Source organism: Parathielavia appendiculata, assembly GCF_033297405.1.
Source record: "Parathielavia appendiculata strain CBS 731.68 unplaced genomic scaffold N657scaffold_4, whole genome shotgun sequence".
Lineage (NCBI taxonomy): Eukaryota > Fungi > Ascomycota > Sordariomycetes > Sordariales > Chaetomiaceae > Parathielavia > Parathielavia appendiculata.
The window spans coordinates 861,481-883,893 of NW_026944223.1; the positions used below are offsets into that span (position 1 = coordinate 861,481).

At 55.3% G+C, this 22,413-nt stretch overlaps 8 protein-coding genes across 8 annotated transcripts; 3 read left to right on the plus strand and 5 right to left on the minus strand.

Moving 5' to 3' along the window:
• Nucleotides 1–551: 551 nt before the first annotated feature.
• N657DRAFT_345612 (uncharacterized protein) lies at nucleotides 552–1,775 on the minus strand. The gene is made up of 2 exons (XM_062786916.1): nucleotides 781–1,775; nucleotides 552–580 (listed from the first exon to the last, which is right to left on the minus strand). Exon 1 carries the CDS (start codon nucleotides 1,493–1,495, stop codon nucleotides 947–949), a length of 549 nt encoding a protein of 182 aa, XP_062648758.1. The 5' UTR covers nucleotides 1,496–1,775; the 3' UTR covers nucleotides 552–580; nucleotides 781–946.
• A 2,605-nt stretch (nucleotides 1,776–4,380) lies between these two features.
• Nucleotides 4,381–6,506, plus strand: N657DRAFT_655138 (uncharacterized protein; the record flags this gene model as incomplete). The annotated part of the gene is made up of 2 exons (XM_062794568.1): nucleotides 4,381–4,825; nucleotides 4,885–6,506. 2 exons carry the CDS (start codon nucleotides 4,381–4,383, stop codon nucleotides 6,504–6,506), a joined length of 2,067 nt encoding a protein of 688 aa, XP_062648759.1.
• Nucleotides 6,507–9,448: 2,942 nt separating this feature from the next.
• N657DRAFT_643777 (cora-domain-containing protein) lies at nucleotides 9,449–11,724 on the minus strand. The gene is made up of 3 exons (XM_062792617.1): nucleotides 11,077–11,724; nucleotides 10,379–11,007; nucleotides 9,449–10,325 (listed from the first exon to the last, which is right to left on the minus strand). Exons 1-3 carry the CDS (start codon nucleotides 11,659–11,661, stop codon nucleotides 9,920–9,922), a joined length of 1,620 nt encoding a protein of 539 aa, XP_062648760.1. The 5' UTR covers nucleotides 11,662–11,724; the 3' UTR covers nucleotides 9,449–9,919.
• A 527-nt stretch (nucleotides 11,725–12,251) lies between these two features.
• N657DRAFT_670842 (uncharacterized protein) lies at nucleotides 12,252–13,343 on the plus strand (the record flags this gene model as incomplete). Its single annotated transcript, XM_062795567.1, has 2 exons — nucleotides 12,252–12,677; nucleotides 12,724–13,343. 2 exons carry the CDS (start codon nucleotides 12,252–12,254, stop codon nucleotides 13,225–13,227), a joined length of 930 nt encoding a protein of 309 aa, XP_062648761.1. The 3' UTR covers nucleotides 13,228–13,343.
• A 688-nt stretch (nucleotides 13,344–14,031) lies between these two features.
• N657DRAFT_643779 (ribosomal protein S30) lies at nucleotides 14,032–14,596 on the minus strand. Its single transcript, XM_062792618.1, has 5 exons — nucleotides 14,521–14,596; nucleotides 14,436–14,449; nucleotides 14,293–14,347; nucleotides 14,150–14,225; nucleotides 14,032–14,085 (listed from the first exon to the last, which is right to left on the minus strand). Exons 1-5 carry the CDS (start codon nucleotides 14,538–14,540, stop codon nucleotides 14,062–14,064), a joined length of 189 nt encoding a protein of 62 aa, XP_062648762.1. The 5' UTR covers nucleotides 14,541–14,596; the 3' UTR covers nucleotides 14,032–14,061.
• Nucleotides 14,597–14,845: 249 nt separating this feature from the next.
• Nucleotides 14,846–16,427, plus strand: N657DRAFT_643781 (uncharacterized protein). The gene is made up of 2 exons (XM_062792619.1): nucleotides 14,846–16,106; nucleotides 16,245–16,427. The coding sequence occupies exons 1-2, from the start codon at nucleotides 15,346–15,348 to the stop codon at nucleotides 16,333–16,335; spliced, it is 852 nt and encodes a 283-aa protein (XP_062648763.1). The 5' UTR covers nucleotides 14,846–15,345; the 3' UTR covers nucleotides 16,336–16,427.
• A 310-nt stretch (nucleotides 16,428–16,737) lies between these two features.
• N657DRAFT_679785 (uncharacterized protein) lies at nucleotides 16,738–19,689 on the minus strand (the record flags this gene model as incomplete). The annotated part of the gene is made up of 4 exons (XM_062796214.1): nucleotides 16,738–17,081; nucleotides 17,143–17,334; nucleotides 17,406–17,909; nucleotides 17,970–19,689. 4 exons carry the CDS (start codon nucleotides 19,687–19,689, stop codon nucleotides 16,738–16,740), a joined length of 2,760 nt encoding a protein of 919 aa, XP_062648764.1.
• Nucleotides 19,690–21,756: 2,067 nt separating this feature from the next.
• On the minus strand, nucleotides 21,757–22,195 carry N657DRAFT_570109 (uncharacterized protein; the record flags this gene model as incomplete). The annotated part of the gene is made up of 2 exons (XM_062788707.1): nucleotides 21,757–21,858; nucleotides 21,911–22,195. Coding segments are annotated over 2 exons (387 nt in total), but the record flags the coding sequence as incomplete, so codon positions are not given.
• Nucleotides 22,196–22,413: the final 218 nt, after the last annotated feature.

The window sequence follows — 22,413 nt, forward strand, 5'->3', positions numbered from 1 at the left end:
GGAGTGAGAAGGGGATAAGGCACGAGCACTCGGTTCGTCCAATGCTGTCATGGGCCACAGCAAACAACGTGATGCATTGTTGGCGCCGGTCGAGGTCATAGACCTGGGCCTATCGCGTATGCAAAGCTGTGAGTGTTTCATCGCTTCAGTCATGGTCATGGCGGAACGACTTTGCCGTCGACAGATACTTCTCTGTCTGCCAGACATCTGACTCCTGGACTATGACAGCTGATGGCATGAAGCCGACCCGTTGAAGCTGACTGATGAGGGATGACTGTCACAAAACGACGTAGCTGAGCAGTGGATTCTGTGTGTGCTGCCTTGCCTGCATTCAAGAACCCCGGCAACTCCTTCCATGCTCCTTATGGACAATGCGATGCAACATAATCAGACACGGATCTTGTGCGTGAACGAGCTCCTTGGCGATTGTAAGCTTTTCTGTTTCGAAGGGCTAACCTGCGACCCGGCCCAAGACGGAAACAAACCACAGCAAACCCACGCCGGACGTCGTGATCCCCAGAGCTCCAAGACGAGCGCGCTTCCTTCGGCGATAATGGATCGCGGCTGGGTAACACGGTCGCTGCAGTCGTCAGTCACCGAGGAACTGAACATTACTTGTGCCAGACCGTATGGATGATTAAGGCAGCTTTCCACGGGTTGGGCAAGCACAGCGACAACAGTGGCTAGCTGGAACGCCGGCGTCTGCCATCTCAAGTGAACTCGGCGGACATTTCGACAAGGCTGATTGCTCTGCTCACCTTCCATGGCTCTACACCGTACCTAACCTCAGCTAACCCAGCCTGAGAAATGGTCATCCTTGGCGATTCGATCTTGTGTCTGTCAGCTGTCTTGACCCTGATATGGTTGGCATTGCCAGCCTCCTGTCCCTCAGCCTTCCAGAGTCATACGTCGCGATGGTGGTCCGATATCGCGATCCTGTCGTCTGCTACGTTAACTTGTTCCGCGACGAGGTGATTCCCGTTTGAGTCATCGCAGAATGGGCTCGTCTTGGCGGGACGCTCCGAACAAGACACGATTGGCTGCACAAGTACCAGATGAGGTTGTGAAGCCTGGTGAACAAAGACTTGTGCAAATTTGCCCAGACGGCCTCCTCCTCGTCTGCCTCGCCGGATGGCGACAAAGTCATTTCTCGTCGTCGCTGGTGGTTTGGGTTGCTCTGCATATCGCGCAAGGCGTCAGTGACCGACCCGGCTGGAGTGCGAACGCCAGTTTGCCAGCTCATCATCAAAGACCAGGTCCGTGACGGCTGGAAAGCGGGGAAGTTTGTTGCCGTTTCCCTCCCGTTTTCGGCCCCGTTTTCGATATGATCTCTCAGTCTTCTCTTTGTCTCAAACGTTCTCTGTGTGTTCTCAGAACCAAAGGCTGCCTCAGGTCGTATGCAAGCACGGAGCTGAATCGTCAAACATGCAAGCACCTCAGAGGTGGAGACGGCCGTATGGTGGACCATGAGGAGCAGAGCAATAGTTTCACACATTCTGGCCGCTCTGTGCAAGTGTATGAAGGGCTAGCCGGAGCCGAGTACCTTATAAGGTACTAAGCGGGCTTGGGATATCTCCAGTAGGCGAAGGGCTGTGTCAAGGCGATGATGAGGATTCATGCCCCGCAAGCACAGCCCGCGCGCGTTGGGGGGAGTTGCACACACTCTGGCTCCAACGGGATCAACTCAACTTGTGTATCATGATCGATGCGAGCTCCGGCCGGGCCGGCGCTTGCTTGAATACGGACAGAGACTCCGTTGCGTGTTATCAACGAGGCCGTCTTGAACTTCAGCGAGGCTTTGTCGTCCAGTCTTTTGTGTGGGGCGGCGTTTCGCGAGCCTTTCCATCCTGACGAAAAGAGCGATAAATTTAACTTGACAGCGCGGCTGTGAGACGCCGCTGGATTAAAGGGGCTTGGGCGAGTTGAGAAGCACTGGCTGTCTCAATGTTCAACACCAAACACGGCAGATTTCACAATACGCAGCCGTTCATGCCGAAGCAACGGTGCCATACCCCCCCTGAGGATCGCCGAAGGTACCAAGTCTCGGCGTGGTTCTCAGTGAAGGGAGACGAGCAACCATGAAAGACGATGGCTTCGAGCAGCGCCCCTTCCACTGATTCTCGTGAGTGAGAGTGGCGCAAATTGCAAGAACGGGAATCGGAAGTGTGACGAGTCGGCATCCAGGCGTCTCCGAGACCACCCTCCCAAGTCAATGCCTTCCTGCAGCAACACCCCTGTAACTGTGCAGTTACCCGGTCCATCGCAAAGCTTCATGGCGCTTTCCGCCATGCTAATAGTCGATGAGACCTAAACGCTGCCTATCTTAGCGCCGCTAGATGGTGGAATATGGGTTGAATCTTACCGTTCCGTGAACGCTTGCCGCGTTCGCAGACTGAGCCGGAAAACGGACAAGAACGGGACACGGACATATGACGGTTTCAGCGATGCACTGCGGCCAAGATGCGCTGAAATGGCAGGGGTTGGATTCCATGGCCTGTAGCAGGCTGCTGCTGGCATGTTGGTGTGGTGGTTGCACACCTCCGACCCCGCCGTAGTAAGACAAACAGCCAATCAGGTCGGAGCTGATTTCCCAATCTTGCCGTACCGACGGCAAGTCGAAACTGCGAACCTGCCTGCCCGAGCTGCCCTCTCGAGCCTCTTGGTGTCGAAGTTGGTGTCGACCGGCAGGTTGTCCAAGGTATGGTTATAAGAATGGAGGCTGGATTCTGAGATCATCCAAAGCGACCGGTTTTGTGGTCAATACCAGAGGGAAGGGACCTCGTGGAAAATACCATTTCAGCTGTGTAAATCATTGATCTGAGCAACAAACAGCAGCACTTGAGACCGATGGTCTTGTGCTGCGTGAGATTCGCCAAGCCGCAATTCCCACATGCCGCTTGCTGACTGTCAATGGCTGGGGCCAGGTGGTGGTGAAGGTGGAGGCTGGAAATCTCCGCAGCAGGGCCGGGCTGTGGTTTGCTTGCAGCGCTGTGGCAGTTTGGGCCCCCGGCATCAGATGGCATCTCCAAATCCCCCGGCACACCCCATTCAAAACTGGGCCATTGCCGTGCCGAGACGTTGTTCTCCCTCCCTCTTGTCCCCATCGAGCAGACACGATGCTCAACCTCAAGATCTAGGAGAAGCGGCTCTGTCGTAGTCTGCTTGTGAGATCTGTGTAGCATTCTCATCCCCTCTCCTCTCCAAAGTTCTAATCATTACGTCGTACCACTTCATTTCTGATCCCGTCTCAAAATCTCTTGTCCCTCAGTTCGAGCGTATTTTCCAATGATTGCCAGTCTGTTTGTCTAGAACGTTTCCCTTTCTCGCGAGGCATTCACTTGCTCGCTGCGACAAAAGGAAATAGGACCAACAGACACCTCTCTCCCTCTCAGCAAACATTCAAGACGCAGAAGACGAGCTTCCTGACGGCGAAGTTGGCTCCGCAACCTCGAAGTCTCGGCCACCGTCTTTTTCTCGAACCACCCAACCGAACAAGGAATCCGCCATCCCGTCAAAGAAAGGCGAGAAAGAAAGGCCAACGTCGCTCACACGGTCATCGCTCATTTCGCACGCCGGTGACCCAAGCCCAACAAAGTCGCCACAGCCCTTTTCACAAGGACCCATTTTCAGGCTGCCGTCACACCACCCAGCGCTCTCCACGCTGCCAGTTGGGGCCACCTGGTTTTTGCCCACGGCAAGTGTCGGAACTTGGACCTCGCCACACTTGGGAAAGAGTCATCCCAAGACAAGGGTCACCCGAAGCCGGCGACACTTATCTTAATCGCCCCAAATAGGCATACGAACATCCACTCACACCAAGGAGTCACATACCTTAGTTGCCTCCGACGTCGATACTAAGCTCGGCTTGCCCCACGATAAATGCGTCTGATGACCTCGCAGCCACGCAACTGCTACAGTTGGTACCTTGCAGAATAGCCTGCTCGCGTCTCGGAGCACCCTCTGCCACCTGCCTGCCGCGTCCCCAGCTTTGCCATCACCGCCTCTCGACCTCGGCCTCGCCTCCCTCGATCTCTCCCATATGGTAGGGATCTAACCGCCATATAACCTCACCACTCTTCCGCTTGTCCCAGCGAAAGACACAACACGATGCCTCTTGAGAGCATTGCATCTACTCCAGTCGCCGTCTCCGCCCTGTCTACCGGTTTGATCGTTCGTGCAAAGTCGGCTTCTCGCGCTATGCTCTAGAAGCCTTCACCCCTTCTCGGCACACACAGCGACGCAGCAATCCATGTGGCTTTTTGCAGCGCTAGCATCTCGAAAGGTTCACGATCTGTTCAATCCCTTCACGGTATAATCGGCAGACACGGCGCGACGGCGACTGGAATTCTCCTGACGTGCCTTCACCTACCATAATTCAAGATGATGCGCGGAGTTTACGAACCGCCTTCGTCCACCCACTTAACCCCCAATGCGCCCTACAACCTTGGCCTAGCCGCTTCGGCATCATCCACCTCCACGTACGCCGCCTCATTCTGGTCCGACGCCTGCTCTCAACGCTCAGACGACTCGGTCTCGACCGCCCCATCCTCTTACTCCGACTCGTGCGATTCATACTACTTCTCCCACGCCCCAGCCTCGTCACAAACCTCGGTCAGCTCCATTGGCAGCTCGTGCGACTCGTCCGTCAGGTTGCACGAGCCTTGGGCCAGATCTCAGTTTTCAGCACCGGCGCAAGTCGAGATCCCTGTGGAGCTGCGCCAGAACCCGCGACGCACTTGCAACTCGGCGATTTCGCGCACCGGTCGCCCGCCCTCGCTCGTGCGACAGTCCGATCGGAAGCTCAGCTTCGTCGAGAACCTTGTCGGTAAGAAAACCGTATCTGCCCGTCGCTGGGGACAAACTTACTCAAGCACCTCTTTTCAGACACGTCCACCCATATCGTCGAAGCTATTTGGCCTACCTCCTCGGTGCTTCCTCGTCATGACAGCGGAAACAAAGCAGTGCTGCCGCTGCGCACCTTTATTCAGGAGACGCTGCGCCGCTCGCGGACCAGCTATTCCACCTTGCAGGTGGCTCTCTACTACCTGGTCCTGATCAAGTCTCATGTTCCCGTGTACGACTTCACGACGGAGCAGCCGGATGACTGTCGCTCCAGCCAGGCGATTCAATGCGGCCGCCGCATGTTCCTCGCAGCCTTGATCTTGGCCTCCAAGTATCTTCAGGATCGCAACTATTCGGCTCGTGCTTGGAGCAAGATATCGGGTCTTGACACGCTCGAGATCAACCAGAACGAAATGGCTTTTCTCGTGGCGGTCAACTGGAAACTTCATGTCACTGAGGAGCTCTACAAGCGGTGGGCCGACTGCGTGTCCAAGTTCACGCCGACGCAGCCTCCCTCACCTGGCGGCGTTGCCCAACAGATTTACGAACAACAGTGCCATGACTTTCGGCGCATCATCCTCAACATGTCTCCGGAGCTGGATAACCTGGAAGAGCTGGTTTCCTGGTCGCCACCCCTGTCGCCAGCCCACGAACTCCCTCCTAGGTCTCTCTATACGCCTCCGGCGGAGCGCGCGGGTACTTCTGGGTTCGACAGCAAGCTTGGTTCAGCCTCGATGCCTCAATGTATGCCTGCTGTGATGGAGCCAGTTCCGCCGATGGCGTACGCTCCGGGACGCTTGGCACCCGCATTCGGTCTCCTGCCCACGCCGCGCTTGACCCCCCAGACTTCGGGTATCAGCACTCCTGCAGCGAGTGCTGTGACCTGCCTTCTGGGAAGGGGCTCGTCAATGGGATTCGCGATGACTCTGGCATCAGCATCCATGTCGGCCCAGTCTGCGGATCGGTGGCCGCCGTCGGGGAACTCCTCGCCAATGAACTATGTGGCTCGTCGTTCATCCCTGGCGAATTCGGTGTCGACCGCGTCTTCGCCTGAATCAATGGTGTCGGATTCTTCCCGGCTTTCTCGCTCTTCATCGATCTCCTCTGCTTCCTCGGTCACCGCGCCGTCAGCCAAAATGGATGCTCTGGCGCGTTACCGGTACGGGAAGTTGTGCAGCGACAGGTTGAGCTTGAGACCGACCATTGCTTCGGTTCCTGAAGACCAGGAAGATGCCTACATACAACTGACGTTGTCGCCCGAGTCCTATACTTTCACAGCTGGAAAAGACTTTTGCGATGCGTCGTTAGATACGCCTTTGGCACGCCGGGAACGCGAGATGACCGATGCCGCTCGGGCTCTTCAAGAACTGCAGCGCTATGGCGGTAGCCGGACGTCGGCGGATGTCAAGACCGGATCCAAGCGATGCCGGGCGAACTCGGTGCAGGACGACGTTCGCGAGATGCTCACGAGCCAGTCTCGGAGCGGCAATTCCTGGCCGGACACCATGGTTCGCGAACTGACTCAACAGGTCCCGGTGCTTCGAGGCAGCTCCAAGCGAGTCTGCTGCTCGACTGAGGCAGCCCGAGCGCCGAGTATCCCTTCCCTACATCTCGCTGTTGGAGGTTATGGCGGGCCTGGCATGTGGGAAGGGATCCTGAAGTGATCTTTTTAAAATGCACAAGTCATCGACACTCATCATGTCTAATGTTGCCTTATCATCGGCAGCTTGCACATATCAACAACACACACCACGGACATCCCTTGTGATACTACTGTTTCCTTGTATCGTTCCATTTCCGGAGGCGAGGTACCGTGAAGGCGATTTCGATCAAATCCTTTGAGCCAAAGAACCATTAACCTTGGGACCACCTGGCTCGCTCATAGATGGCTTCGGTGGCGGCCAAGGGAAAACGGGCGAAAAGTGCGCTACGCTCCATTTTTGCATTGTCATGGACTGGGGATACGGCATTGGGGAGGTGGCGAAGGCGGAATCCTGCTTGAATTTAGTTGGCGAAGTCGGTTGCTGTCTTGTGTACGATGAGAGGAGTGGATCTTTTGCTTTTTTACATTCGTTCATTTTCCTTCGTTATTGATTCAACCTCAACGTCTTGCATGCGTGAAGGTCGAGGAGGGGAAACGGACATTCAATAGGAGCATTAATGGGACGAGCCCAGGCATCGGGGAGAACTGGACAGTTGCCGACGTCTTACATCACCGGAGGATTCGCAACATCTGGTCTCTTCAACCTCTCTGCCTGAGGCTTACTTGCATCACAACGGAGTTTTACTGGAGTACCTTGGTTTTTCTCCCCGGATTCGAGACCTCCGGGCCCCTCGCGAAGAAGAACCTGAGCATACGGACGGTGGCTTGGATCCAACGAAGGTATCGCAACCGAACTAGCGAACTAGCATGCTCAAGATACCATGCTACAATTAGCCATGAACAACCTCACTTAGGAGGGCTATTATGACGCCGTTACGAACGGTCCGTTTTTGGTACTTTTGGCGCTGGATTATGATGCAATGAGCGGAACGACTGGCACGCGCAACTCGGCAAACGTGAACGCGGTCATCGAGCCTAAAATCAGGGGGAAAACCCACAACCGAGGATATCTAATTGTTGTGGCGATTTTGTTGCCTGCTAATTTGCACGTCTTTTTTCTTTCTTTTCGGCCTCCTGTCATTTTCAATACGCGCTTTTGAGTTCCATTTTCTGACGTGCCCGCTCATTCAACTAGGGAGCGCCGCCCCTCGAACAAAGAATACCTGTCCTGGAAATATGTGCGTCGACAAGTTACAGACCAGTAAAGTAAGCCCCTAAAATCTCAGGGGAACAGTTAAGTTAGGGTGAGGCCGTTGCCGAGCGACCGACCAAACCCAGCTTGGCCTGGGCCCGGCTGTTTCTCGCCTCCCTCGACTCCCTTCTCCCCCGGGTGAGTCATCTCGGGATCCTCTCATCAGCGTTTTCCGTCGCGCTTTCTCACACTTGCCGAAGCCCCCGGTCCTTGATCACATAGTTTTCATCAGTTTTTTCCTGTTTTTCCCGTTGTGGGACGAACTGTGGTTGGATACGGATAGTTGGCCTACACCACGTTACGTTTCTTGTTTCCGTTGATAAATACGCACTGGTGAGTGGGTCCTCTCTCTTCATTAACATGTTGCTGACTTGCCTCCCTCCACTTCTCGCCCTTGTGCATGGCATAGCAAGCCTTGACACCATGCTACGCCGTTTCACGTGCCTCTTTCTTTTTATGTGTAAACGTTCGGGGTGAGCTTCATCATGACGGAACAACACTGATGCCTCTGAGTGGCGTAGCATGAGTCGGCTCGTCCTCCCGTGACTGATCCACAGGGGGTTGAATGTTCCTTTGTTTTTCGTCCGTCTGGCCTCTCCGCCTCAATCACACACACACACAGAGTCTCAATCTCTCTTTCTCTCTCTCTGTCTGTCTGTTTTGTACCGGGCCCCTTCCTCCGCCTGTCTGTCTGTTGTGGCCTTTTATAAAGTGGGGTCCCGGATGACCCGTGGAGGTGTCGTGAAAGAGGGTACCGGAAATTATCTCCGGCATTTCATGCACAAGTTGATGACGGGGCCGGCGAGAAGAATTGGGGAAGGCCTTCTGGAAACGGGGGCAAGCACCCTTACCTCAGCGGTTCCCGTATGAGTGACGCGTTTGTTGAGGCTATAACTCGAACAGGCTGTTCGTCGACGTGGCTCCCAGTGCCTAGTGGGACACTCGTCTCCATGGGGCCAGTGTTTCATACTCACTTCACGATGGTACATGAAATGGGGCTTTGAAGCTGGTCTTGTGTGTGGGAATGGGGCGGCGCCCGAGGTTACTGGTGTCCGCCGTTTGGTGCGATGTGAGTCCATATCGCCCGTTACGTTCTCTTCCCCAGTTGGAGTCTGCCAGGGGACCAGAGTATGGCGATGCCTTCCTTACTCATCCTGCTGTGCATCTGCTGTGTAATCCGCTTCGGTTGGACCCGATCTGCTTGCCATAACAACCAGGCGGTGGCTTCTGATGAGCGGTTATGCACCTCACCTTGGCGTCCTCCACTCACAGCCGTACAGGATGAGGAGCCAAAGCTGAACAGTTTGGTGTTGTGGATGAGCCGAGGGTTCCGAGACCTTTACGTACTCACAGGGTACCAATTTGTGAAATCATTGATTGGCCTGAACGTGTCGAGGGCTGCGGTGACACAGGTGATGTGCCTGGGGCTTGGGCCGTACGGAGAGAGCCTGACGAGCTTGACCGCCACCATCAGTCGCACATCGGCGAGGGGAGACCAGCTAGACACCATCCGTGTCCTTGATGGCTCGTTGCCCGGTTCTGAGACTTGAGAGCGACGGCGTGGTTATTTGAAGGACCTCGGTACATTTTCCACAGCGGCTGTTCAAGAAATGCCTCGAGAATTTTCGATGCTGATTGACCATCGAGGGGTGACGGTGGAGATGTTTGCCATCGAGTGGTTGGATGAATCCCTCTCCGTGCAAACAACGCGCAGTGACGAAACGTGCGCCCATTCATCATTGGATTACAAATCGCCGGTTGAAATTGGTCGGTTTCGCGGCACCTAGAAGAGCCAAGGAAAGTAACGGGAACTCGTCCTAAAGCCGATCGTATTCGCGGAAAAGGGATGAAGATGCCTTCCTATCTGCTGGCCACACATCGCTCGAAGTTGGCTACACCAGGAATGGCCCTGCCGTGGCCGGAATGCGCTCGGGCACGACATTGAAGTCCATCAACGAGGCGCCCGTGGTTCAGGCCTGAACCTGCTTGTCCTCCTCAGCACGGTTCGTCAACGCAGTCTAAAATTTGGTATTACGCCAAATATCGTAATTCCTGCCTATGTGAGCAGAGATGGCAGAGAACAGAAAAGCCGCGTCATCTACAGGTACTGCTGTACAAGGAAAGGACGCACCGAGATCGCGAACAGCAAGCAGTGAGTTGACCGCTACCCCCAAGAGCACCCCTACGCCACAAAACCCCCAATCTATCCGTATATACTGTTACGCCTCAGGCAACCGTGAGAAGACAGTTCTTGGTCCCATGTACTCCCATGTCGTAGCTGCTCACAGCGGCGATCGAAAAAGGGGCCACTTCTTGAAGCGAGTTTGCTTGGCGTTCTTCATCATGTTGATTTTCCTCAGCCGCTCGCGGTTGCTAGGATCCAGGAGGACATCGGTGCCGTCCTCGGAAAACCAGTGGCTCTGGCTGCGCAGGCCGCCGCCGTTCATCTTCACCCGCTGTACCTTGCGGAGCTTCACCATGCCGTACCAGCAGACGATGAGCGAGAAAATGGAGGAGACTGCCGTGACGGCGCCAAAACCCCAGTTGGTCTCCTCGATGAAGTTCTCGAGGTTCATGCCGTAGAGGCCGGCAAGGAACGTGCCCATGGCCAGCCCGAGCGTGCCGATGCTGAACTTGAGGTCGAGCAGCATGAGCGAGTTGCGATTGGCATCGAGGATTGCCCGTATGCTAGGGAAGGTCAGCTGAATTGATCTGATGCCGGTAGAAAGGAAGAAACCTACATATCCTCGGTGTTTCTGATGCTCGACACGAGATTGCTCGCTTCCTGGACCACTTCGTCGCAAATCTTGTTGTATGATTCCAGTAAAAGCTCGATCTCGGTATGGTCATCCTCCCCCCTGTATAAGTCATGGGTTTTCTCAGTCAGGTACATGGCGGCCAGATCGTCGTCGGCCTCCAGAAGCTCATCGAGGGCGTCGCGAACCAGCCTGGCCTTTTGCTCGAAGGTGCTGACCCTCTTAGACAGAACCAGAAGTATCCTGAGCTTCTCGCGATCGATATCGTCTTCCAGATCGCTGAGGATGCGAATGACCGGGTCCCGCACTGACTCGAAATCGGCCTCCAGCTCGGACGTGACTGACATCAAGACGGCCTCAAGGGCCCGGAACTCGTACGGCAAGCTGTTTACTCCGGCCACCTGCTTCTGCTGTAGTTTCCCCTGCAGGTCATACATGAAGGCAGATTGGGGGTAGGAAGAGGTGGAGCCGTAGACGTCGAACAGCAGGACACGGTCGTGCTTGATGAGAACTTTCAGGTGGAGTAGATTCAGTAGAATAGCAGACGGACGGACGAGAATGTGCGGGAGATTGGACGAATCGATCTTGCGGAGATCGCGCGGAAGAAGACCATACTGTCGCGGGGCACACCGTTAGCAGGACGGACAGAGGAAAGCTGATGCTCGACGTTCGAAACTCCGTACCCTGGCAATCAGCTCGCTCTTCTTCAGCTCGCCGTCCACCATTATGACATTTCCACTGCCGTCCACTTCAGTGCACCGCAGTCTCGGATCCAGGGCCGCCTTTGCGGTCAGAGACCTGCGCTGGAAGATAGAACCCGACTCCTCCTCCATGCGCACCCTAATGTCGGCCCCCTTTAGCGCTTCGCCTTCCTTCTTTCCATCGGGTCCAAACAGCCACTCTTGCCATTTCGTCTTATTGCCATCGTCGTGGGGGGTCTGTTCCGAAGAGGAATACCGCGTCGCGCCCCCCGTGGAAGTGAGCTCCTGGCCCTTCTTCTTGGCGGTGCCTGGTGCGGTGCGCTGCTTCGTCAGGACCTTTGGGAGAATCGCATTGAGGCCGAGAAACGCGGCCTGAGATGTGGGTTCGTGCCGTGTTAGGGGGGTGTGTAGCGTATTCTCGGATGGCCTCGTCCTCACGCAGGTACAGGCACGGCGACGAGTGGACAGCCGAGCGGCGCACTTGACGAAAGCAACACCTTCGGATTGGGCGCGAAGAAACCTGAGGAGCCTGCGCGACGGCGCTGTGGGTCTCAACGCCGGTGGCATTGCAGGCGGAAAGGGCTGGAGACTCGGGACGCTTGATCGTGGCCGCAACTGGGAGCTCCCAATTCTTCTTTCAAAGTTCGAATCCGACTGTCGAAAACTGCAGAATCATGTTCCAGGGCTGGATGTGGACACGCCCACGGCTAGTGCACGACCTGGCATTTCCTGAATTCTTACTGGCCGATAGTGGTGTGATCTTATCAAGCTGGGGGTGAACAAAATCAACACAGAGCTGCCAATGCCAAGACCTGCCCTTCTTGGAGTAATCCGTACTGAGAGAACGTCAAACGTCACTCCCCCGAGAAAATCGTCTCTGAGTTCACGAACGTCCCAGGCCGATAGGCCACAGTAAGGTACCGTGGGTGGTATGGAGTAAGTCCCACTATTAAATGTCATTTCCCTTGTCTGAACACTTGGAGATCATTGTATCTGCCGTATGTTGGTGTGCATCAAGAGTTCAAGTGCTAACTTCACACTGTTCAATCAATTTCTCGAATCAGAAACTTAAAGTGGACTGAATCGTTCATTGATTCTTCCCAGACTCGATACCTTTACAACCCTCCCTGTGCACGGCACCAGCTCAAGGTCAAGCCATGAAGCTCACCCCGATAAAGGTCAAAGGCAAGGGAAGCCAAAAGAACCCATGGAAGCCACCAAGTTTAACACACGTTGCGAAGCGAAAGCGGGATGATGACGAGAAATGCGACAACAGGGGGTATGAGTTGCGCCGCATGCGGTTCAAGTCCAAGAAGCCGGCAGCTCCCATCGAGGAGCTACCGACAGAAATTCTCGAGCGCATCATACTGATGTCCCGGAATCTCAATTTCTTGCGGAGCAGCCTCCGGATCGGATACCGCTTCTCATCCGCCACCTTTTTGACTGAGCTGTTGGAGGCTGCCTTTGCTCCTACCTGGGATATACGGTATGGTCTCAGTATCCCAACATCCACTATGTTGGATATGCCGGGTGGCCACTGGACCATCCCAGAGTTCCTTATTCCAGGCGACCCTGATTTTCAGGTCTGCCATTCCCCATTCCGTGATGTATTGGCATGTGATCATACAGTGGTGGGACACAAAGCTGATGTTCAGGGAACTGCAGAGTGCCGTCCTTGCTGGCAAATGGGCCAACACGACCAACATTCTTGAGGCACAGAAGAAATGGTATCGAAGGCGTGGCGGCCCCAGACGGCTGCACGAGCACCTTGAACCATCACACCACCTCCCAATAGCTCAGCATTCAGTGGCTGCTCCCAACGGCGCAACAGACGCAACAGACGTGGTCGTCATCTTCGAAAGGGATTGGGAGACCTTCAAGCGGGGCTGTGCTCACCTATTGTCCAAGGACCGTGGCTTGACTGCGTCATGCGACATTCATGCGACTGGGTCCCTCGCAAAGGCGGAATACCTGGACCTACACCCCTCGATCACGATTCCGCAACGTCTCCTGGCAGGTCCTTTCGACTGGGAGACAGCCAGGACGTGCTTCTGGCTCGTTCACGGAGGGGCTCATCTGTCCAGCGTGCACATGTGGTCCTGGGAGGTGAGATTTATCTCCTCCCCTTTTTAATGTTCTGCCTGTGTTGATCACCGTTCGTTCCTAGTGGACAAAGCGAGGTTATGACCACATCATGACCCTTCAAGATAAGGACCTTGCTCTCACATTGCTCCTGCTCTTGAACGAACTAAAGGCTTTTGAGTATTGGCCATCTTATCTTCTTGACCAGGAGTGCGAAAGAATCGCGTCGGTGCGCTCAAGCAGTTGGGAGGGCAAACGGCTATGGTGGTGTGCTCGCGAAATATTGAGACTCAATAAGAGACTCAAAGTGGGCGGGCCGTGGGCGGATCGTAGCAGGCGTGGCTACTAGTTGGATTGGCAATCTTGAAGCCCCAACAGGGAGGGAATGGGCATCTTCACGGTTGTCAGGTTGTAGATGATCCCGCTTGAGGCGACTTACAGGTCCAGTTGACTGTCATTTCATAAGACATGAGACACGTATCAAGCGTACTGGTGGGCACAGGTTACGTGTAGGAAGATGCACTGCTCCGTACGCAGGCCAGAACCGTTTGTCTCATGGAGATGGACCACTGGGTGCAGAGAATGCCGGGGTATACCCTATCAAACGTCCTTTGCATGTACATAGGACGGAACGCAAAAACAGAGCCATAAAACTGTTTCCCGTTCCCGAGTGCGAAAATGACATGCCATTCTGCCCTGGAACCAGAGTCATGATGACTATGACCTGGTGATTTCGCAATGCCCAATTTCTCCGTTTCCCGATCGAAATGATCGTCATCACCAGGCCCTGCCCCAACCGTCCCTGAACGAGGTTTCCCGCAGCAATATCTATCGTCTCGGGATGCCGCCACGGTCTGCCGAAAATGATTGATCGCGGTGGGTAGTTTAAGAGCCGGGATTGGGGTTCATCTGTATGAGGTAGCGCATAAGTATGGCTTGCTTCTCCATCCCGTGGCTTGCGGACCAAACCAACCTTGCGCTTCCCGCCCGTCAGAGTGATGTTGACGAAGCGGCGGGTGTAGGTGAGCCTCTTCTTCGCGCGACCCTTACTATCCGCTTGTCAGAAAACCGTCGCTGTCGCAGCCGCGCTATCCGGGTCTCGTTTGGGGAACGTACGGAGTCTTCTTCTTCTCCTGCTTCTCAACCTTGGGGGTCTGAGACTTGACCTTTCCTGCACATATCGATCAGAGCCCAGTCCGTAGCGTTCGATTTTCGCATCGGCGGTGACTGCAGCAGTCGTTGACGGGGAGTAGACGTACCGGCACGAGCCAAACTGCGGGTGGCAATGTCAGTCTCTCGCCCCCAAAGCAGCAGATGGTCTGTTTAAAGTTCAGGTTCTCTTACCTTCCGTGAACCTTGCCCATTTTGAATGTTGTTGTCGAGTCGCTCTCTAATACGGCTTGTTGGAGGAGACGGAGATCGGGGGAAGAGTCTGCAACCTGGTGGCTAGCCGGGACAGGCGATTTCTGCGGATTATCCTTGGGTTACCTAAGAGTTGTGGGCGCTTGCGGGGCCGTCTTGGGGCTTTCACGCCGAACTGACTCAGCTCTGCCAAGAATCACACAAGTAGTCACGTGATGCGGCTGGAAGAAACTCTGACAAGCTCGTCACAACCTTACCTCCCGGGCTACTCATTGGAGTTCAAGTGTTGACAATAGGTTGATGGTCATGTCCGAGTACTAGAACGCGCCCAAATACCATTGTATAAGTGGCAACATTCAATGTTGTCTCTTCGTTTCCCACAGCCCAGGGTAAGCCACAGCAGGTAAGTTGCGCATTTTTGAGGGGTTGTCACCACGGTTACGGTAACTCATGGTAAGATCTTGCTCGGAGGCCGCTGAATATCTAAGGTCAGAAGGACTTCGGTTGGACTCGTGTGTCTCTGCAGCGGACTAAACTGTGCGGTGGAAAACATCAACTTTGCCCGGGAGGACGTCACAGATGATCAGATAAGATGTCTTGGCAGCCGATGGTATCGCTCCATGTTCCCGCAGTCCCATCGCCTGACCCGACCCCTGCAACACCGTGCGCTCTTGCGGGGGCTTCATAGTCTACCATGTCTACATCAGTAAAACAGATGGGCACATCTGTCTTACATACCCGGCAGGGCTCCATTCCTGCTGCCTAGATTCTTTTCCTTGTTCTTTCATCCTCTACAACTTGTCAGCTATGAAGCCGGCTACGATAGCAAGCACCCTCCTGTCTTGCTGCGCTGTAGCTGCAGCTGCAGCAGCCGTTTCCCCCTCCGACCACGAGCTCCGCATCCCGACGTCTTATGAATCCGCAGTTCTCGGCCGCCGCATCCTCGCTCTCACTCCACTTGGCACCATCTCGACCGTCTTTCCCCAAGACAAGCCCAGCCGAAATGACGTCGCAGCTGAGGCGAGGCGCCCCGCCGGGCTCGACGGCATGCCCTACGGCCTGATGGAGTACATCTCCGACTGCGAGGACGACGAATTGGGCAACCCGACCATCCTGGCCATCACCATCGGGACGACCTTCAAAAACGTCGTGGCGGGGAGTAACGTGAGCTTGGCGGTACAATGGACGCCGCCACACCCACCGGCAAAGCGGATTGAGAGCACGCAGACCGGGAGAAGAAGACGAAGGAGCTGGCTTTCATACTTTCTGAGCCTCGAAACAAACGAGGGACACCACGACGTGACCCCCCTGCCGTACTCCGCCGCCAATCTCCCCCGCTTCTCGCTCATCGGGCACCTCGAGCCTATCAAGGGCGGCGACGACCGCCAAGGCGATGTCGGCTCCAGGCTGGCGCGCTGCTTCGTCAAGACGCACCCAGACGCCAGATACTGGCTCCCCGGCAATCATATCCACGAAGCCCACTTTGTGCGGCTTGTCGTCGAGCAGATCTACTGGGTTGGTGGGTTTGGCGATCGCGCCTTCATTGGTTGGATCCCCGTCGAGGAGTGGTATGTTTCCCTTACCTACTTTATTCCTTTCGCCATAGAAGCAAGGTCATGGCAGCCGAGGCTCTCGTTTCGAAGTCGAGCGTCGATACGGTTGCCGACTGAGGAGTCGAGTGTATAACTGACGTGCTGGTCTACCAGGCAAAAAGTCACCCGGGACGAATGGCAGAAGGCCCGGTTGCCGGGCGAGAAGAAAGGATGGAAAGAGTGGTCAGTCTGGGAAGACCTGTAGCTAGCCTTTGCGTGTCAGTGATATGAGATCACGGTAGGACCCTCATCCAAGACTGCAGAAGGGGTCGTATTTTCCCACATCTCCTATCACCAGGGCATATCATATCCATGATTTGAGCAAATACTGAGATATTCGCATTTTCGCGCGTTAACCACGTGTAAGCAAACTTACTAGTCACTAAAAAATCGATAGAGCTTCTTTGCTGATGTCCTACGTGATTCATTTGTACAAGGAACGGGAGATCAAACAATTCCAGGCGCCTTCCCCTGGATCCCACCCCGTCGAGAATCATTTCCAAGCCATTTGAGCAAAGTATGACGCCCCTTACTTTACCATCCCTATCAGGCGCACCAACACACACACACACACCCACACACGCAATAGACATACACAACAGTCCACCTAATCTACACGTATAACCACCTTCCAGCCCAACGCCCCAGCCTCCCGTATCGCACACGCCAAACACCCCCTCCTCCGCCTGCTGATGATGGCATTCCAGCCCTTCTCAGCACAGAACGCCCTGACCAGAATCTCCATGTCGGACCCAAACTGCCGCCGCCTTGACTCCGAGTGCATCTTGCTCGACGCACTCTCAAGGGCGCTTGCCAGGTGGCCACCGCCACCGCTATTCGCACTGTTAGAACTACCCTCCGCCACGGGCGAGGCAGGCGAAAAAGCCGCAGAGACGTTGCTGTCCGTTCGGCTCAGCACGGGCGACAGTGGAATCTCGTGCTCCTGGGGCTCTGTTGCAAACAAAGTGTCAGTGCATGTTCAATTGGCGATGGGGGCGGAGGGGTGACGTACGGGGCTTGAAACCAGTAATGCAATCGATTACCAGCAACTTAGCTGCATTGTTCGGGGCGGGGGGCGTGAGGCTGGGGCGGTGGGAAGCGGATGCGTAGCTGCCGAGCAACGACTCCAGGGAAAAGTCCCGCTTTGTGAGAAGCTCGGACAGGTGGAGCGCCGTGTACGTGTAATACTTGTGTAGAGGATGGCCTGCACTTGGTTAGTTTCAGGTATCTTACTACGAAGACGTATCAACAAAATATGAGTCTGGAGGTGCTAACCGGTAATGCTGGCGGCCCTACCGGAGACGCCGTTGCCAGAGGTGTCGACTTGTTGAATGGTAGGGCTGGAAGGTGACTTCATGATCCTCACATGCTGCGAAGGGACGCAAGGGTGGGCTGTTACGAAGTTGATGTCTTTCGCCAGAGCATATGTGTATTCCTTTTCCTCTCCGGAGTCGATATTCGTCACCGTGAAGGTTACGGCCGCAGCATAGGTGTGGATTCGTGGAAAAGAGCTAGCTCTGCTGATATCCGACATGGGGTTGACTCCGTACTCGTCAGTCGGTGTAGTATGGACTGAATCAGCCGATGCTAAAAGGTTCAAAGTCTTCAGCGAAATGTCGAGAGTGGGAGGCGCGTTGTCCCGGTAGATGTTCTCAAACGGGATAATAAAGTCGGCAGGGAGGACAGATGTAGGATCCGTATCCCCGAGAACGCTGGACTCCTTCTCAACTGACTTTTTCCCCCAAAGACGAGCTTTTTTGTCGATTTGAAGCGCGTCCTCTGGATAGTCGAGTCAGCTCAAAGCGGCATTCCGTGATCGATGAACTAGATTACTCTTACCCGGCGTTTCCTCGACTTCAACGTTCACCCAGCCATCACCAAGCGCTTGTGGAATGACATCGCTAGAGATCCATCCCATACAGTCCACCGCACCCTTGCCCGCAGCAAGCACGCGCCCAACAATGCAGGAAGTGCTCCAGAAACTCTTGCCAGAGTAGACGAAACCTCCACATAGATTGGCCACGGGACCAAGTCTCGACAGAGCCTCTGGATCGTTCTCTAGGAGCGCTGCCATAAGGAAATGACACAGCCCTTCGCCGGGCAGCATCAGGCCAGATACGTAGCTCTTCGACAGCCATCCGGATGGGCGCAGAGCCGCAGCGATCTTTCTCCGCCGAGAAGGGTTGCATCTGCGTTGGATATCCGGCTTTGCAGCGCCAAAATAGGAGGACCGATGGCTATCCGCTCGACTACTGGGGCTGGCCAGTGGCGTAGTTAGCGGGGTGCCGTCCACAACGGAACGGCAGTTCTCGGATATCTTGGATACGTAGGAATCTGAATCGGGCCAACGCAGGCGCCTCGCGAAGTGCGCCAGCCCAATAACCTGACGGTGGACGTGTTTCCCCCTTATCGCGTATGCCGGAGCACGCTGGTGATGGCTAGGCGCACCGTGGTCACGAGTTAGCGACATGCGCTTGGTCAGTGTCGCGAGCCAGCCTGAGGGTTTCTCTTCGGCGTTGGTTCGCTCGCTTCCTTCTGTCTTGACGACTTCAATGTTCTCCAACCACACCCGAGCCATGATCAGCGACCATTTGACGGACTTGTTTGCGTCTTTCTCAAACCTGTGGATTTCGGCTGGCCTAATGCTCTCCATGCCAAGCTCTTCCCCTTCGGTGATGGCGTCTAATCTGACGAGCAACTCGCAGGCCAGCAGAATTTGTAGAAGCAACCAGTAGCGCTCTTCGTGGATGTCGCTCGCCGAATCGCCCGTCCTGGTGGACGTCCCATCCTCGACCTCGTCCTCGGCGGGGTTTGCCCACAGCAGCTGGCCAAGCCGAATTCGCCATTCCACATGGGAGAAATCGATCCACATGTTTGGTGCAGCGAGAACCTTGACCAGGGCCAGAATCTGGACGGCCAGGCTGTAGGGGTCTCGGTGGTCGAGCACTTTTGTTGGGGGATGAAGGATTTGCAGGAACAGCTCGTTGTACAGCTCACTCGTGGCCCGGCGCTCTCGCGGGTGCTGCTCGCTGTACCTCTGCCCATTCTTAATTAGCTGCTCCATGATCACCGTCTCGTCGACGTGCCGAAGACCGTCCTTGGATGTGAGCATCTTTTGGCGTTGTTCGACAACCGCAGGTGGCCTGGCACCGAGACCCTCAAACCCGAACTGCGGCTCTTGCAGCGCATCCGCTACGGCCAATTCGAGGGCCGCCTGGTAGCCCACACTTCCCTTCTCGAGGCCAAACATGCTCAACATGTTGGGCCGTTCACGGCACCGCGGGTAGAAATGGGCTCGCCGCTTCGCTTCCGAAGCCCTCTGGGCGGCAGACCGGTCACTGTTGACATCGCGCGTGATGTGTGGCCAAGCGGTAATGGAACCCCAGGCCTTATCCTCGATCTGGGTGTGATCAGTGAGATCTCGAATCTCGAGCTGCTCGTCCCAGGGGAATGCCACAGATGGGTGCGGTGCACCCGTGTAATGCCCCTCGGACCGAGCAAAGTACTGGGGTGCGCCCGAGAAGAGCTTCTCGATCTCGGACTCGGTTAGAGTGGCCATGATGCGGGCCAGCTTGAGGACCCGTCTTGCTGGCGGGTTCCGTGTCTGCTCGCCGCCAGGCGGCGGGGGTGATGGGAGTGGCTTGTTCGGGTTGACAGGAGCTCGTTGGGAAGGGGATGTCGTTGATGCCCTTGAGATCTGAAGTGTGTTCCAGGTGACACAATCAGCCCGCATTCATTGCATTGTTCGTAGCTAGCAGTCAATGGGCGATGGCTCGGAGTAGTCGAAACCTTCGACGGGGAGTCTGGTGGTTTTTGTGTAAATCCCCCGCAACAAGTCGTACGATTGGTTCAGGGATCGCCTGGGGGGAAGACGTCGTGGTCACGCGGGCACTCCGGGGGTGACGACACCGAGAGCGGGAACTCTCGAGCCGTATGGCCCGACTTCAACAGCCTGAGCTTGTCTTGGCCTGCGCCTTCCCCAGAAAAGAAATGTGGCACGCCGTGATACCGCCAAGCATGCAATTGCATCGATTCTCGAAATGGTAGCAGATTGTTGTGCATGGAGGTAGGTAAGGTGATCGCGAAAGGACAGACGGTACTTGACTTACAGTTGTAGCCTCTTGCTGGGTTGTTCCCCGCTGAGGGGTCGATGAGGGTGGCTTCCCTGTCAGTCGACTGCGCAGCTTGTGCAACAAATCCTTATTGAACCCTCGTCGTCCCTTATTCTCGCCGTTGTCGGTGCCATTAGATTCGATATCATCTGAGCTCGTGTCACGTCGATCGTCTCCCCGCAACCCCAATATCTTGACGTCATTCCCGTGGTTCTGTTGCTCGTTCCCGTTGCGACCATGGGGCGATCTCCTCAATATCGAGAACGGGGCCATGTTGATGCGTACAGCTTATTAGAGCTGCGGCTCTGCTGAGGTCCGCCTGCAGCTTCTGCGAAGTGTAGGCTTGGTGGGCGGTTATACGGCAATGTTGCGTATGGTCTGTACTCTGGAAGGGGAGCTAGATGGCCTGGGTGGTGGGACGTCCCAAGGTACGATGCTGAAAACAGACAGGTAAGTGTCAGTACTCTTCATGGCCTGAAAAAAATGTTGATGAGGTAGTCGAGCCGTTTGGGAGAACCAGGCAGTGAGACGAGTCGGGGATTTTAATTTCCAGGCACGAAGTGATACCTGCTGTTTTTCCCCGGGCGTGTCAGTTATATCGCAGAAACCATCGCTGCGTGCCTCCAGGACCAATGGGCCCAACGGCAACAATAATAAGCGTCAGCTTTTAAGGCTTCGTAAGATGAGACTCGGGCTGTCCAGAAGCCCAGTCCATGCTTGCATGACGGGTACCAGCGCCAGCGCGGTTGTTGGTTGGGTGGAGAGCTATCCCACCAAACAATCCCGTCCACATTCCCAAGGGTCAGCGGCCAGTCGCAAGACGAGGACCGTGAGACTGGCTGATTTGTTTTCCTCAGACGCAGATGGCAGGACTTCGGGACGGCATCATGGTGCAGATTAGGGCTGTCTTGGCTGATGCTGCTGTAACGGAGGGGCACAAGCTGCTCCCCATTTGCGACATACAAGACTCTCGTGCTGTCCAAGGACTTGCAACTGCAAAAACCTTGATTCCACCGAATCACCGTCTCAACGACCACCTGATGCGAACTCGAGCTACTACCTTTGGGCTGCGTGCTGGAATGCGAGTTGCTGTTGGCAGTTGTAGGTTGATTGTAAGACCCCAAAAGGTCGCCAAGAACAGGGCGGTGGGTCCTTCGGATGAAACTGTCGTCCTCCTGCTCGCTACCGCAACATGGAAGCCGCTCAGGGTTTCTTCTTCCGACGCACGACACCAACAGTGGAGAGCCCCAGTATCCACACCTTTACCACCTTAGTTGGAAAACCAAGTGGTAGTGGTAGGCCTGGTAAACTGCGACCCATTCTGCAGCCAAGTTGTCGGTTCCCTGGCTAGCAGTAAGTAGATGCCAATCCACATGGACGATTGATCCATGAACTTGGTAATGTTATAGGTTGGGTGATCATCGCGGGAGTTAAAGGGAGAATGCCGCAAGGGGGATCATGAGGGAGTCGCCGAGCGCCCATCTCAACTCAGGAAGACATGCGAACCGGAATGCTCATGCTGAGGTGTCGTGAACCACAATCAATAGGTACTTGGAGTCGGGAACAATGACAAATTCTTGCTTCTTGGTCCGCAAGCGTAGCAATTTCACTTCATCCTGCAACGGTCAAGTCAGCAGCGATTTCCGATAGGGCATGGTGACGGCCTACCTCGCTGTCGAGTTCTTGCACAAAGCTGCCAGCGGTACTGACAAAATTCCATATCATTGCCGCCAGTTCCTCTGCGCCCTGGTCGTGGTCGGCGCTGCTTCCGTCGGCTTCCTGGGTGAAAGTCCCGACAGCGGGCGCCGAGGATCCAGACGTCTTCGTTTTCCGGACTGAGCCAACAGGGCCGCTCGTCTTCAAGATGCTTCCCGTGGCACGGTCCAGCACCATCGTTGCCCTGACGCCTGGTTTCCTAGAAAGGCGGCCCAAGGTCTCGTCGAGCGCATCAGGACCAGCGCCCTTGTACAGTCAGACCGAGGCGCTTGAAGTGGTATGCATGCGGGAGAAGCAACGTACCAAAGCTGTGTCTGACATGGCGACGTCTATGGGGAGCTGAGGGCCTAGATTCCAGCGTATCTTATGGCAGCAGGGAATTGGAAGACGAACAGGATGAAGATAGAAAGTCGTGTGGGTGTAAGTTGCTGCCCAGCGTTCTGGTACGGACTTGG